The sequence below is a fragment of the Brassica napus genome, chromosome C7 (assembly GCF_020379485.1).
Source record: "Brassica napus cultivar Da-Ae chromosome C7, Da-Ae, whole genome shotgun sequence".
In the NCBI taxonomy this organism is placed as follows: Eukaryota; Viridiplantae; Streptophyta; class Magnoliopsida; order Brassicales; family Brassicaceae; genus Brassica; species Brassica napus.
Genome location: NC_063450.1, coordinates 38,916,673 through 38,931,270, shown reverse-complemented (window position 1 = coordinate 38,931,270; position 14,598 = coordinate 38,916,673). Strand labels below are relative to the sequence as shown.

Sequence of the window (14,598 nt, the reverse complement as noted above, 5' to 3'; positions counted from 1 at the left end):
AAAGGGTCAACTTTGCCTTTTTTAACCCGCCAAAGGATGTGTCGGCTAGAGAGAGAGAGAGAGGGTAAAAATGGCAAAAAGAAAGCCCAACAAAACGTGAGGAGCAGAAAGAAGACAGATAACAACACACACACAAAGGGGGGGGCCCAATCATCAACATTTGAATCGAATCTCATCCTCATCGTCGTCCTCGTCGTCTTCTTCTTCCTCCTTTAACCCGTCACCGTCGTTGGGAATTTTCTCGGCGATTGGGACCTTTCCTCGCGAAAATTCAAATCTTTTTATTTAACATTAGAACCTTCCATTTGAGAGAAAAGATCCAATTTTTATTCTTCCTTCTGCTCGACGCCATTGTGTTTTGGTCAAAAGGAAAAAGCTAAAACCATTTTTTTTTTTACAATTTTCTTAAATAGTTTTTCATTTTCTTGTTGGGAGAGGAGGACTTGCAATCTGCTCTTGCTGTTAAGAGAACCAATCTGGATCTGAACAAGAAGCTCTTCTACCCTCTCCTCCTCGCAGGTTTGATCTCTGTTTCAATACAAGGATTCAAGAAACATATGATCTCTTTATGTGCCTTATCAAAGCAGCAAGCTTGTGTCTTTTTTCTTCTTCTTCTCTTGCAGATTTCGAAGGCTTAAGGCCTCTGATTGCTCCAAGTTTGCAGCTTTAGATGATCCTTAATTGACCCGTATCTCTGTTCTTTAAACATGGGAGAGTGGGTCATTGGAGCTTTCATCAATATTTTTGGAAGCGTTGCTATTAATTTCGGCACTAACCTTCTCAAATTGGGACATAACGAGGTCTGCATTTGCCTCCCGCAATAATGTTTTGGTTACATTTGACCTTACTTTGTTGATTTTTTGTGTATTGTCAGAGAGAGAGGTTAGCTTTACAGGATGGTGGTGGAGGAAAGACGCCGTTGAAGCCCATTATACATTTTCAGACATGGAGAGTTGGTATTGCTTTGGATCTTAAATCTTTTCTTTCCCATTAATGAGGAAGCTAGTTCTTAGCTCTGTCTTTGTTGGAAACTTATAGGGATCCTTGTCTTTCTTCTTGGGAACTGCCTCAATTTCATTTCGTTTGGTTATGCTGCTCAGGTAGAGTCATTTGTTCTACACTCCCTGCTTGCACTAATAACATTTTCTCTTTTGGTTTTCTTGCCTTGACGTACTCTCTTTGCAGTCGCTTTTAGCAGCTCTTGGATCCATTCAGTTTGTATCCAACATAGCCTTTGCTTATGTTGTATTGAACAAAATGGTGACTGTCAAGTACGTCAACCATCCTCTCTGCAATCTTTAACATTATACTTTACCTCTTCTAATGTTGTTTGGTATGCCTTTGTCACAGAGTACTTGTTGCTACAGCCTTTATAGTTCTTGGAAACGTTTTCCTGGTAGCATTTGGTAATCATCAGTCACCAGGTAAAACTATTCTTGAACTTGAAGGTTTTTGATCTATCGTTTTTTTCACAAGGCGTGACCTAATGCAAGTCCCATGTGCACAGTTTTCACACCGGAACAGTTGGCGGAAAAGTACAGCAATGTCACATTCTTAGTATACTGTGGGATTTTGATTCTAATCGTAGCTGTAAACCATTTCCTCTATAGGTGAGTCTTGCATTTGAAACTGTAGTCTTGCACTATCTTTCATTTATCTGCCCTCTTTCTTGATATCTTTAATCGGAATATTCAGGAAGGGAGAGGTTTTGTTATCTACACCTGGCCAAGAGATTAGCTCCTATTGGAAAATGCTGCTTCCGTTCTCATATGCTGTGGTCTCTGGCGCTATAGGATCATGCTCGGTTTTATTCGCCAAGTCACTGTGAGTTTGTAAATCTACTGACTTTTCTTGAACAAACTGATAAGTTATGCCCTTGACTTCAAGTGCTAATATGAGTTTCATCTTGCAGCTCAAATTTGCTGAGACTAGCCATGTCTAGTAGCTATCAATTGCACAGCTGGTTCACATACTCTATGCTTCTTTTATTCCTCAGTACAGCTGGATTCTGGGTAAAAGCCTTAAAGCTGATGAAATTTGTGTCTGCTTTGTTGCGCCTTTGATGGATTGTACTAAAGTAAAAATTGTCTATTATGTGCTTGTGCTGCAGATGACAAGATTAAACGAAGGATTGTCTCTGTATGATGCAATTCTCATAGTTCCAATGTTTCAGATTGCTTGGACTTTCTTCTCCATTTGTACAGGATTCATCTACTTTCAAGAGTTTCAGGTTCATTTATTTACTTAACTGTGATCATTTTCCTCTCTTTTCTACATCTTGAGGCTACGAAGGGTTAGATGATTAGTTTGGCCAACTTGAATCACCAGGCTTATTATTTTCTTCTTCTTTAAACAGGTTTTCGATGCGCTAAGAACAACAATGTTCATATCAGGAATGCTATGCGTATTCATAGGCATATCTTTACTAGCACCTGATGATACAAGAGGCAACGAGTCAAAAGACAATACATCATCTCTTGACTCAATAGTGTCCTCTGACGTGCCATCCGAGGAGGACAGGTTGATAACGCCTACTTTTTAATCCCGAAGCTGTTAATTAAGTTAGCTGTATTTGACATTTTGTTGTTTTTTTTCTCAACAGGTTGATATCACAATCGTCTGAAGATGGACATAGCAAAGACACAAGAGTAGTCGTACAAGGAATGTATATGAAAGCAACTGATCTATTTGCCAAGACAAAGGTACCCACCCCCAAAGCCAAAACATCTTCACTAGTAAAGCTTTATCAACACTAAAACAAATTTTTTTAACTCTTCTTTGTTTTGTGTTGTAGACTGCTTGTTTAGCGGCATTGGGCTTTGGGGAAGACTCCATAAACGCATCGGCCATTCTCGTGATGCCTATGGTATCGTCGAAGATTACAGGGTTCAGAGGAAACGGACTCGAACGGGCCAAGATTTTGTCAATGAGAGGATCAGGATGGAGTAAACTAGCCATGGAAGAAGAAGGAACAAGAATGCTTGAAAAGACATCTCATCATCATCACCCTTCAAAGGCTTAAGTAGATTAGTAAAAAAAAACGAAGAGAGCTATGAAACAGTTTCTCAGGTACATTCTTCTCTTTTATCATATTATGGCTTTAGTAGCAAAAAAGACCATTGCACGATTGTGTATTCTTGCAAAAAAAAAACCCAAAAATGTATAACGTTACATCTCTGTATATTATTATTACTATTATTGTTTGAAACCTGTTATAAAACATTCAAATCACTTCCAGTTGTTGGCAACAATGTCAGCCAAATCAACAACTCTCTGCGAGTAACCCCATTCATTATCATACCAAGCAATCACCTTAACCATATCATCTCCCATCACCATAGTTAGCGAAGAATCAATGGTGGACGACACATCTGAGCATCTGAAATCAACGGACACAAGCGGCTCATCACAGACTTCAAGGATACCTTTAAGCTCTTTCTCTGCAGATTCTCTGAAAGCAGCGTTGACCTCCTCAGCGAAAGTCTTCTTGGTGACCTGCACAACGAGATCAACCACTGACACGTTCGGTGTCGGTACACGGAGAGCGATTCCGTTGAGTTTCCCTTTGAGGTTAGGGAGCACGAGAGCCACTGCTTTAGCTGCTCCTGTGGATGTGGGAACGATGTTTAACGCAGCTGCTCTTGCTCTCCTTAGATCACGGTGGCTAGCGTCTAGTAACCTCTGGTCACCGGTGTAAGAGTGAGTGGTTGTCATTGTGCCCTTGATGATACCGAACTTCTGGTCTAGAACTTTGACAAAGGGAGCAAGACAGTTTGTAGTGCAAGATGCATTGCTGATGATCGGTTCGTCGGGGTTGTAAGCATCTGCATTGACACCAACAACGTATGTTGGGATGTCTCCTTTGCCTGGAGCTGTAATGATAACCTTCTTGGCTCCAGCTTCAATGTGTTTCCCTGCACCTTCTCTATCCACAAACACTCCTGTTCCTTCAATGACAATATCGATTCCTAACTCCCTAAAGAAACCACCAACCACCAACATCAAATGATTATAAAGACTGATCAAGTTTCAGACAAAGAACTGCATTGTATTGTTGACTTACTTCCAGGGGAGAAGAGACGGGTTGCGGTTAGATACAACCTTGATGATCTTTCCATCTACTGAGAGTGCAGCGTCTCCGGAAGGTTTCACGTCAGCGTCGAAGATTCCGAGAGTAGAGTCGTATTTAAGGAGATGAGAAGCCTGCTTGACACCGCCGGTGTCGTTAATGGCAATGATATCAAAAGGAGAGTCCTTACGGCCATGCCAGCATCTCAAGAAGTTCCTCCCGATCCTACCGAATCCATTGATAGCCACCTTAAGTTTAGCCTCGGTCACACCTTTTCTATATCCACTACTGCTTCCCATCTAGCAACATGCACACAAACATCTAAATGATTTACAAAACAGCAAAACAGACAAAGTCTGGTCGCAGAACATGTCCGATCTATCAACATACATTCTGTTTTCTTGGTATAAACATGTCATAAAGACATAACATGAGTGGTACAGATAATGCTGGAGGAAAACAAAGAACTCACTGCAGAGGTCTGGAAAGAGACAGCGGAAACAAACTCATCGGAAGAAAGTTTCTTGCCAAAGGGAAGTGATGCAGAGGAGCTTCTCAATCCTGAGAAGTCAGTGAAACCCTGAAGACAACAAAACACAAACACGTTTACTCAACTTGTAAAGAGCCTGTAAGAGACATCATCAGGAGAAGAAGAAGGGAGGTACCTGAAGAGATGGTTTGGGGACAGAGAAAGTAGCTGAAGCCATGGTGACAAGACAGGATCAAAGTCAAGGTTGTAACAGCAGATGAAAGAAGGAAGATGTGAAGGAGAGAGGTGGTAATATAGTAAAAGGAAATGATGATGATGAGTCGGAGGAAAAGAAGATTAGATTTTGGATAGCTTTTTGTTACTCATTTGTATGGTTGTGGTTATCAAATCACTATCTTTGTAATCTTCTCACATTTATATATGATCACATTTTCACAGGTCTCTTCAACGTGTCTTTGTGGTCATGGTCTAATATCTATTAAGGCTTTTAATTGACATTTACTAATTTTTTTCTTCTTTTAAAATAGAGTCAAATTCTATAAATTACTACATAGTAAATTAGTTATTTTAATCAAATTACACAACTTTAGAATATAACAGAATTTAATGAAATGAGATATCGTTTTATTAATATCATAAGTTAATAATAATAATTATTATTTTTTCAAAAAAAAATTGTTTTATATAAAATTTATACATAGAAGTAGAATATAATTATATTTTCTTTCAAATGGTTTTTTTTCCTATTTTTATCATTATTATTAACATATTATTTATAGAAATGTATTTATAATGCATCTACACACTAATATACATATTTTAGTAAATTAAAAACAATAAATAATTTTAAAATGGATGAAAATAAAATTTATAAATAAGCAGTATATTTTACTTTTTACTCCATAAATTGTTAGTGTTTTTACTGTAAATGTTTTTCTCTAAACGACGCCGTTTCGAACCTCCTCCCTTGCTTCATCACCATCCACCACACACGATCAATCGAGGAGAGGGAGAGAGAGAGAGAACCGGTGGATTATCACTAATCCATGGCGGCTCCGTCGCCGTCTCCACCACCAAACCTCCTCTCTCCTCCCCACTTCCGACCCGAAAAAGCCTACTTCTTCCTCAGAACATGCTCAAACTTCCCCCAACTCAAACAAATCCACGCCAAAATCATCCGCCACGACCTCGCCAACGACCAGCTCCTCGCTCGACACCTCATCACCCTCTCTTCTTCCTTCGGAGAAACCCGATACGCTTCTCTCGTCTTCCGTCAGCTCCACTCTCCCTCTACGTTCACTTGGAACCTCATGATAAGATCTCTCTCCGTTAACAACAAGCCTCGCGAAGCTCTCCTCCTTTTCGTCCTCATGCTCACAATCCATTCGCAGTTCGATAAATTCACGTTCCCTTTCGTCATCAAAGCTTGCCTCGCTGATTCGTCTCCTCGTTTAGGCACACAAGTCCATGGTTTAGCTATCACAACCGGTTTGTTCTCGGATGTCTTCTTACAGAACACTCTCATGGATCTTTACTTTAAATGTGGGAGACCAGATTGTGGTCGCAAGGTGTTCGATGAAATGCCTGGTAGAAACATTGTCTCGTGGACGACTATGCTCAACGGTCTTGTCTCTAATGATAGATTAGATGATGCTGAGATCGTGTTCGGGCAAATGCCTACGAGGAACGTTGTCTCGTGGACCGCGATGATCGCTGCTTACGTTAAGAACCGTAGACCCGACGAGGCGTTTCAGCTTTTCAGGAGGATGCAGGTGGATGACGTGGAGCCTAACGAGTTTACGTTAGTTAGTATGTTGCAAGCTTCGACTCAGCTAGGGAGCTTGTCTATGGGGAGATGGGTTCATGACTACGCTCACAAGAATGGGTTCTTGCTTGATTGTTTCCTTGGGACTGCTTTGATTGATATGTATAGTAAATGTGGGAGCTTGGAGGATGCGAGGAGAGTCTTTGATGTGATGGAGAGTAAGAGTTTAGCGACTTGGAACTCGATGATCACTAGCTTGGGGGTTCATGGTTTGGGGGACGAGGCTTTGTCTCTGTTTGGGGAGATGGAAGGTGAAGAAGGGGTGGAGCCGGATGCTATCAGTTTTGTTGGTGTCTTGTCTGCTTGTGCAAACACTGGGAATGTGAAAGAAGGGTTGAGGTACTTCTTACGCATGATCTATGTTTATGGTATCACACCTATTGAAGAACATAATGCTTGTATGATCCAACTGTTGGAGAAAGCCTTGGAAGTGAACAGAGTTTCGAGCTATGTTGATTCTATGGATTCTGATTCAAACATCAGCACTTCATTTGAAGTTGAAAGCACGGATAGAGCGAACGAAAGGCACGAAAGTTGGAACCAGCATCAAATTACGTTCTCCAAGTGGGATGCAAGCTGATTTTGAAGGTTAAGTGTCTCGTGTCATATATTTTTTTTCCTCTTTTAAACAGATTCATATGCAATCTTTGTAACTATACAAGTATAGTTCATGTCTTAGCTCTCCTGTTTACTTGAAAATGTTCCATAATTGTAGAAGGTAGAAAAATGAAAAGTGTTATCGTCTTAATATAGACATGTTATTATTATGAGTTTGGTAATGGATTTCTCAAAACGATCATTAACTTTGGAACTTTCGTTAAAGTCATATTTGAAACTTCCACAGACAAGCATTGTTTGAACAAAATGCGCATTGTTTGAACAAAATGCATACAAGGAGAGTACAAGCAATCAGAAACAGAGATGAAGAAGAGATTTTTATTCGGAAAATTATAGATGAAACTGAGATAGTATTACATAAATTCATTAACTTGGGTTTTGGCTATGTTTGGCTTGAGCAACAGCAATCTCAGCTTGAGTTCTGGCCAAAAGAGTTTGGGTTTTCTGAATTTCTGTTTGGAGTAAAGAAATAATCCCAACACATCCATAAACAGGATCTTCTACCCTGCATTTTGCTTCAAAGGACAAAGATTCCACTGCTTCAGCTCTTGTCTGAACAGGAAGTTGCTGTCAAATGATTCCACCATCAATATTTAATACCAGAAGTTATCTTAGATTGGGATGTAGAACAGATACACATACACAAAAACAATTTATATACCTGAAGCATTTTGGAAACGTTTCCAGCACCATAGATTCTGTGGATGCATGCAAATTTATCAGGATCGCCTGGAGGGAAATAAGGTGAGAAAATGCAATCTTTTGGACATCTTCTTCTCAGATATTTGCAAGCAGCACATCTTTTTGGATTCATTACAGATTTTTTCCAGAGAGAAGAAAGATACCAAAAAATTATGAAATCTAAGAACACGGATTTGGCTTATTTGTATTCTTCTTAGTTTCCTTTTCTTTTCCAATGATCCAACGGCTACTTTCCAGTTTATGAAAATTTTGAGGACATTTACATAAGGTAAGCTTATTAATGATGATTTTAATTGTTACTAATTAGTAGAATATTACCGTTAAGTGTTAACTTTGTTAAAACTTAAAAGGAAAAATCGGTGTTGCCTTAATTCTCTTGACTAATATCTCCTCGAAGTACTTCCCAGTCAGTTTCTTCTCCTGCATGAACTTCACATCAGAGAGCTCAATCGCTTGGTTGAAACTTAAAAGCATTCTTTTACAACCCTCTTTGTTTATATTATCAAGTAACAGTAACACCATCAACATTACGTGATATATATATCACATGCACAGCATTTAGAAAGGAAAACATTTTTTTTTGCTTAACATAAATAAATAAAGGAAAACTTTATTATAAGCGATATATGTATGATGGATTGTTCATAACTAGGTAAACTGATTAGGTTTTTCGAAAAATTGTCGGCTTTTTTAGTTTTCTGTATGATTTTTTTTTGAAACACTAGTTTTCTTTATGAGTGAAGTGTGCTTCTCTTAGGTTCTTCAGCCTTCTATTTTTCTATAATTCTGTACTCATTAAAAGGGAATAAAAGGGAAAGAAATAGTTAGAAACGAAATAAAAAGAGATGTTACATGCGCGTGCGAGATAGATTTTGATTAAAGAGAGCCAAAATGGCCGGTGAGGACACTCTATCACTACTCATCTTCAGCCTCACATCACTCATGACTTTTGTAGAGATTCTCACTTCAAATATTTATTTTTACATTTCTCTATAGTTTTGTATCGATGGATGGCTATTGTTATATTAAAAGTTAGGTTTCGTGGTTAGTAGCCATAAAATTATAGGAGAGAATGTGGCCTTTCCACCAAAGCCAAAGTATTATCACTTGGTTCTACCTCCACTAACAAATGATTCTAAAGTTTAAACCTCCTTTTTGTTTGTAGCTTTTAAGGAAATTAAAGGTTTTTTGTTATTGTTCTTTTTTGGGAATATTCTCTCAATTCTGTCTTCTGAGCCTTTTTAATTTTAAAAATTGTCTTCCAATATTTCACATTTTACCTTCAAGCATTCTCTATTTTCTCTTCATACATAATTTCAACCTTATTATTTAAGTTCATTATTATGAAAAGTTGCACATCCACTTTACAATTTGGTTTCTTTTTGATATATCAAATAGTTCATCAACAGATTATAAAAGCAGGTTAGTTTAATCGACAAATTACAAATAAACATGTTATCTTCAATTCACGTATATTTCTCCATCAAAAAATATTTTAGATGTGAAGTAGGAAATTACTAGTGAAAAAAAATTCTTTTTGTTAAGAAGTTCAAGTAAAATTAAGATTAAATGTTTATTACAAGCAACAAGTAAAATAACATCAAACCTCTGAAACTGGAATCATACATCATAACACTACAGAAAAAGCTGATAAAAGAGCCATTACCTTCTCACACCCACAAAAAGTTGGAGAAGGGAAGCAAAAAGAAACATCATGATCTCCCAAAAGAAACACAATTTAAAAGCAAATATATGCCAAACACAGGTACCTATTGGGATAGAACCGGTGGCATAACTGATTTAAAATCTTATCATCTAGCACGAAAAGATATATAAAATCTTTCCAGCTAATAGAATAACTCTAAATTTCTATTAAAGGTTTTATAAAGGGCAGAGTTTTTCATGGGACGAAGCAATAAATCTCTTGGGATAATAACCATCAATATTACTCTTCTTTAAGCAATAACCAATGCTTGAAGGAACCAAAGGCCCTTGTGTTTTGCCGTACGAGTTCCAACACAAAGCGTGTTGCTGTTGATGAGTTTGTAACCCTCTGATTCCTCCGGAAGGTCGTAACCTAATATCCATTAGATCCACGTCCATGCATGGTACGTTGTTGCTGCATGCAATACGTACCGGTTGTGCCGTGAAACTACCGACGATGTTGTTGTACTTGACGTCCGAAATTGATACTGCGCTAGTCTGATTCTTACACTTGGACTTATCGCAGTAATATTGGTCTATTACTATCGGTACTTGCACGTCTGTTACTTGTATGTTGGAGAATGTTAGGTTCTTGACAACCCCTAATCCTCCCTGCGGATAATCATTTCGCGTCATTCACCGAAACTTAGATGTAATTTTGTATTGTATATGAAATAAAATAGTTTGATATTAATTCAGGTAGTTAAAATGGAACCAAAACAAACTAAAAAGGGGCTTCAATATTAATTGGAAAACGAAGCAACCGGTTCATTTTATAGTCGAATATTTACAAATTGGATTATTATAGTCTTTCGAAATAAAAGATATAATTTTGTTGATAAATTGAATAAAAATGAACTAAACCATCTATACACAAACATGAGTGTTTAATTATAGTGTGATACATATCTTTGTAATATATTAAATATAACATACGTACCTGCCAAGTCTTGATTCGAACACCAGCAAGAGTGTTCTGTATTGAGATATCCTCAACTATGATATCAGACACACATGCAACGGTCTCATCTTTCCCCAGACTTCCTATGCTGTGATCACAAAAAGAAATCAGTAAGACTGAAAGGAAAACAAAAAGAATATTATGAAATATACATATATACATACTGTGTGTACCAACCTGATGCCATGGCCAGGGCCACAACTGATGTGGTGAATGTGTACATTGGAGGAGCCGGTTTGAATGGATACACAGTCATCTCCTGTATAAAAAAGGCAATGCTTGTTAAACAAAATGTGGAATTTTTAACTTTAGAACTAAAGTCTACCCGTATAAGTATATGCATATATAATAAATAACTAATAATTTTTATTAAAATTATTAAATCATGATTTGGGTTTAGCATTTAAGTACATTAGAATCTCTGGTGTTTAAACATTTAGAATCTTGTCCACACATCTATCTTAATATATCTATAAATTTTACCAATAAATTAAAGAAAAGAGAGCTTTTTCGTTCTGCATGCTTGCTTGTTTGCATAAAAAGTTAGTTTGGGTGACAGTTATACCGTTGTGTTGTTGCCAATGATGTCTTTACCTGTTCGGGTCTTTATTTTATAATACTTTTAAAAAGTTTTTACATTACTTATCTATTTTTCCTGATATTCATTTCACTTTGGCGATACAACGTGGCGACCACTATGTTCAATTAAATTTTAGTTTATTTAACTCAAAATTTCACTGCATAATGAGTCACATAATATGGGAGCAATGCCGCGGTAGAAGGCAGAGCAAACTCCAAGTCATAAATTATTCCATATGCAATAGGCTATATGTTCATTTTTACCATTGGTTATAAAACGACTGAAGCGCATGACAAAACTCATAGATTATGTGGATTATCAATCATAATCACTAATCAAAAACATTGAAAGGTATTTATTAGAATATTGTATAAGTACTGCTTAAGCTTAAGTGGAGAAAAATACATCAAGATCTGTAATCTGATCCGGCTAATTTATTTGGTTTAGAGTGATCATAGGAAAGCTTCTCGATTTTGTAGTTTTTTTGTTAGATAAAAAAGAGGTAATTTGTATTAAAGGGAGTTACGTACCGCAAGCGATGTTGGAGTGTTGAATCTCGACATTACGTGTGTTCTGGAGGTGGATGCCGTCGGTGTTAGGGCTATTCTCCGGCGAAGATATCGTTATGTTGTTGATTTTGACTCCATCAGAATCATCAAACTTCAGGTGACACAATGGGCTGTTCACGATGCTTATATCACGGACCATCACGTTACCACTTGAATAAAACCTAAGTGCCTATGCGTATAAAATAAGCCAATCAATAGGCTTACCAATTTTCTTTTTATATAAAAAGTAGGCTTACCAATTTTCTTTTTATATAAAAAGTGACAAATTAGTCTGATAACAATAATAATAATCTTATATATATATATACTCACCGTTGGTTTCATTAGTGGGATATACTTATTTCTCTTCTGAAAAGGAAGACAAAAGCAAACAAACAATCATAAATCCGCTAATTCAAGATTGTAATCGATTCCGAAATTCCGGTTCGGGTTTGGTATTTTAACGAATATTAAAAAAACAACAATAAAGACGACTAAATATAATTTTCTTTAAATTAAACTTAATAACTTGAATTATTTAAGGCATAAAATCTTAACCATATTTAAAAGTAAAGGCTGGAATCTCTTGGTTGAATCTCGTATCCGGGTTTTAAGTCCAAAAATAATCTAGTATGCTGTTTAAATACTTGAAAATAAAAACGTACTTGAGTTTGATAATTGTCTAGGTTCCACCAGTTATAGCCACGAGCATCAAGAGTCCCTGAGCCTTGGATGGTGACGTGACTGACCCATTTGAAGTTAAGCCATTGAAACAAGCTTGACTTAGGCCATGACCCTATCTTAGTAGGAGCTACTAAGGTTCCTTCTATTTGAACCACCGTTTCCTCCTTGCACGGTCCTTGCAGCGTCACCGCCTTCACCATAAACTCTTTCCCTGCCGGAATCTCCACCTTCCCTCCGGCTACTCTACAAGCCGCCTTCCACGCTCCGATCAATGCCTGCGCAGCTCCCCAATGATACAAATGTCATAACAATAAAGAAAATGTCTATACATATATCTAAAACCAAAAAAAGATCTAAATATCTGGTCCGACAAGTATTTTAGATACATTTTAAGCTTAGGTAAAAGAAAGAAATATTTTTAGATAGCAGTGTAACAAGGATGTAAATCTACCTTAGTTTTGATAAATCATTTGAAGCCTGCGACCAAATAAATTAAACCGAATAGATTGTGTACTAACAAGTGAAAACGCTACAAGAAGTTTTGAAGTTACTATTGAGCTCCAAAATACGTAAGCTCTTAATTGTAGAACCCCAATTTCTCCATTTGCGTTTTGATGATGAATATCTTTTTCTTTTATAATTATTTTGGGGGATATAATACATTTTCATATTTCATAAAATATTTTTGCAAAATGAAAACACAATGCTAAACAATTCTCCTTCCGCTTATGTTTTGTTTATATTTACAATTAACAAAAACAGTTTATTTTATGTAATAGTGTACATATACCCAAGTAATCATTTTTATTTTTGAAATATTTAGTATTTTTAAAGATTTCAAAAGTAACCCACAAGCGCAAATGCAACGTCTGACTAATATGTCTCTTGCTTTGAAATTAAATCGTTGGTATTAGAAATATATGAATTATCTTTGTGCGTACCTTTGAGTCGTCGGAGATCCCATCGCCCTTGGCACCGAAGGAGAGGATGTCGAAAACACCATCATGGGTGGACGGATAAGGGGCGGGTGCAGGAGAGCCGGTAGGGGTATCTTTAGAATGACGACTGTGTTTGGGTTTGATCCTCTTGACGTGATGTTTACGACCCTCAACGGAGATTGTGGAGATTGCGGCTGCTATGATAATGAAGCCGATCAGCATAGCTAAAAGCGGCGAACTCTTTATTATCTTCATATTTTCTTATGCTTTTGTTGTGACTATTGGTGGGAAAGGAGATGGTTATAAGAGATGTAGTTGATGGACGAGTTATATAGCAATCTTTTTTCAAAATGACCCTTTCCTTTGAACTATTTTCAGAAGTACCCTTTAAACTTTAAAAGAGAAAAGTTTGTCTTGTAAGTTGTATTACCCATACATAAAATGGATGTGTAGTGGCTTACTGTTATTGGATTTGGGGTTGAGTGGACGTAAATGCGATTCCATGGTAACATATATGAGCCTGAGTGATTTACCTATAAGTCTTTCGGAAAAGTATGGTTTACACCAAAATAAATTCAATACCCTATACATAAACCATAAACGTAAATCTAAGTCTGCACGCGGTAAGGTTTTTGGTTTCTACATATATACTAGTCCAGTTTCTTACCAGTCATGTTCTTCTTGGTGTATCTATACAATACTCATCACCGCATCCACATTTTTATTTTGTTTAAGTTTCTTTTAAGCCATTATTATCAAAAAAAATGAGAACTTTAGTGTAAGTTCTTTCCAAAACATGATTGATGCTGGCACAGTGTAACACTCTCTAAATCCACAGAAACAACTGCAACCTAGACACTTGATTTCTGTCTTTCTCCACTTTTCATAGGTTTAAAATACATTCTTTCCGTCCATTGTTGATTAATAATTCTAGTGAGCAATAATTTAAGCCTGATTTTAATTCTTTGTAAAGGTTCCAGTTAATAGAAAGATGAAAAGCTATAATGTAATTAATAACAGTATTTAAATGTGCTACTACACAAAATACAAAATGGTAACACAAATGCCAACCAAAAAAGCGTTGTAGAATTATAAAAGAAATGACCATACATTTACAATGCCGTATTTATGTATACATCATGAAAGATGCATGAAACATCTTAGGTATTAATTTACTTTATATGCAGAAAGGTGGCTGCATATATTAAAAAGAAAACTAAATGAGCTGATAATTAATAATAAGACATATATTATGCCATGGATAATTTTTCATAAGACCCTAACAGAAAAGGTGATTAATTGCTGTAATTATTAAAATAAGTTAATGGGCAGTGACCTGTAATATTAGCAATTGCTTGTTCCTCAATCATAAGCAACAGTTATGCACTCTTGCATTATAAAAGCAAAAAGTCCTTATCCAAAACTTACATTATACCTATAATTAGTTAGTTCCAAAAGCTTGTTGAATGATATCAATGT

At 36.7% G+C, this 14,598-nt stretch overlaps 5 protein-coding genes across 7 annotated transcripts; 2 read left to right on the top strand and 3 right to left on the bottom strand.

Moving 5' to 3' along the window:
* Nucleotides 1–150: 150 nt before the first annotated feature.
* On the top strand, nucleotides 151–3,198 carry LOC106409665 (probable magnesium transporter NIPA8). The gene is made up of 13 exons (XM_013850251.3): nucleotides 151–519; nucleotides 624–800; nucleotides 875–956; nucleotides 1,039–1,100; nucleotides 1,186–1,271; nucleotides 1,351–1,424; nucleotides 1,508–1,610; nucleotides 1,696–1,824; nucleotides 1,913–2,012; nucleotides 2,111–2,230; nucleotides 2,357–2,520; nucleotides 2,603–2,702; nucleotides 2,795–3,198. The coding sequence occupies exons 2-13, from the start codon at nucleotides 708–710 to the stop codon at nucleotides 3,020–3,022; spliced, it is 1,341 nt and encodes a 446-aa protein (XP_013705705.1). The 5' UTR covers nucleotides 151–519; nucleotides 624–707; the 3' UTR covers nucleotides 3,023–3,198.
* LOC106409666 (glyceraldehyde-3-phosphate dehydrogenase GAPA1, chloroplastic-like) lies at nucleotides 3,160–4,992 on the bottom strand. Its single transcript, XM_013850252.3, has 4 exons — nucleotides 4,735–4,992; nucleotides 4,542–4,649; nucleotides 4,064–4,368; nucleotides 3,160–3,976 (listed from the first exon to the last, which is right to left on the bottom strand). Exons 1-4 carry the CDS (start codon nucleotides 4,774–4,776, stop codon nucleotides 3,229–3,231), a joined length of 1,203 nt encoding a protein of 400 aa, XP_013705706.2. The 5' UTR covers nucleotides 4,777–4,992; the 3' UTR covers nucleotides 3,160–3,228.
* A 23-nt stretch (nucleotides 4,993–5,015) lies between these two features.
* Nucleotides 5,016–7,151, top strand: LOC106409663 (pentatricopeptide repeat-containing protein At3g26630, chloroplastic). The gene has a single exon (XM_013850249.3). It carries the CDS (start codon nucleotides 5,606–5,608, stop codon nucleotides 6,962–6,964), a length of 1,359 nt encoding a protein of 452 aa, XP_013705703.2. The 5' UTR covers nucleotides 5,016–5,605; the 3' UTR covers nucleotides 6,965–7,151.
* LOC125589732 (LOB domain-containing protein 24-like) lies at nucleotides 6,946–9,013 on the bottom strand. Its single transcript, XM_048762076.1, has 2 exons — nucleotides 7,664–9,013; nucleotides 6,946–7,569 (listed from the first exon to the last, which is right to left on the bottom strand). Exons 1-2 carry the CDS (start codon nucleotides 7,814–7,816, stop codon nucleotides 7,369–7,371), a joined length of 354 nt encoding a protein of 117 aa, XP_048618033.1. The 5' UTR covers nucleotides 7,817–9,013; the 3' UTR covers nucleotides 6,946–7,368.
* Nucleotides 9,014–9,258: 245 nt separating this feature from the next.
* Nucleotides 9,259–13,680, bottom strand: LOC106409262 (polygalacturonase At1g48100). Of its 3 annotated transcripts, none has more exons than XM_048762070.1 (7): nucleotides 13,123–13,680; nucleotides 12,163–12,456; nucleotides 11,831–11,863; nucleotides 11,480–11,687; nucleotides 10,547–10,628; nucleotides 10,349–10,457; nucleotides 9,259–10,020 (listed from the first exon to the last, which is right to left on the bottom strand). In XM_048762070.1, the coding sequence occupies exons 1-7, from the start codon at nucleotides 13,372–13,374 to the stop codon at nucleotides 9,586–9,588; spliced, it is 1,413 nt and encodes a 470-aa protein (XP_048618027.1). In that variant the 5' UTR covers nucleotides 13,375–13,680; the 3' UTR covers nucleotides 9,259–9,585. The 3 variants fall into 3 exon arrangements, with proteins under 3 accessions (XP_048618027.1, XP_022561760.2, XP_048618028.1); XM_022706039.2 differs by having other exon boundaries at nucleotides 11,831–11,866; nucleotides 13,123–13,649; XM_048762071.1 differs by lacking the exon at nucleotides 11,831–11,863 and having other exon boundaries at nucleotides 13,123–13,678.
* Between the last annotated feature and the right edge of the window lie 918 nt (nucleotides 13,681–14,598).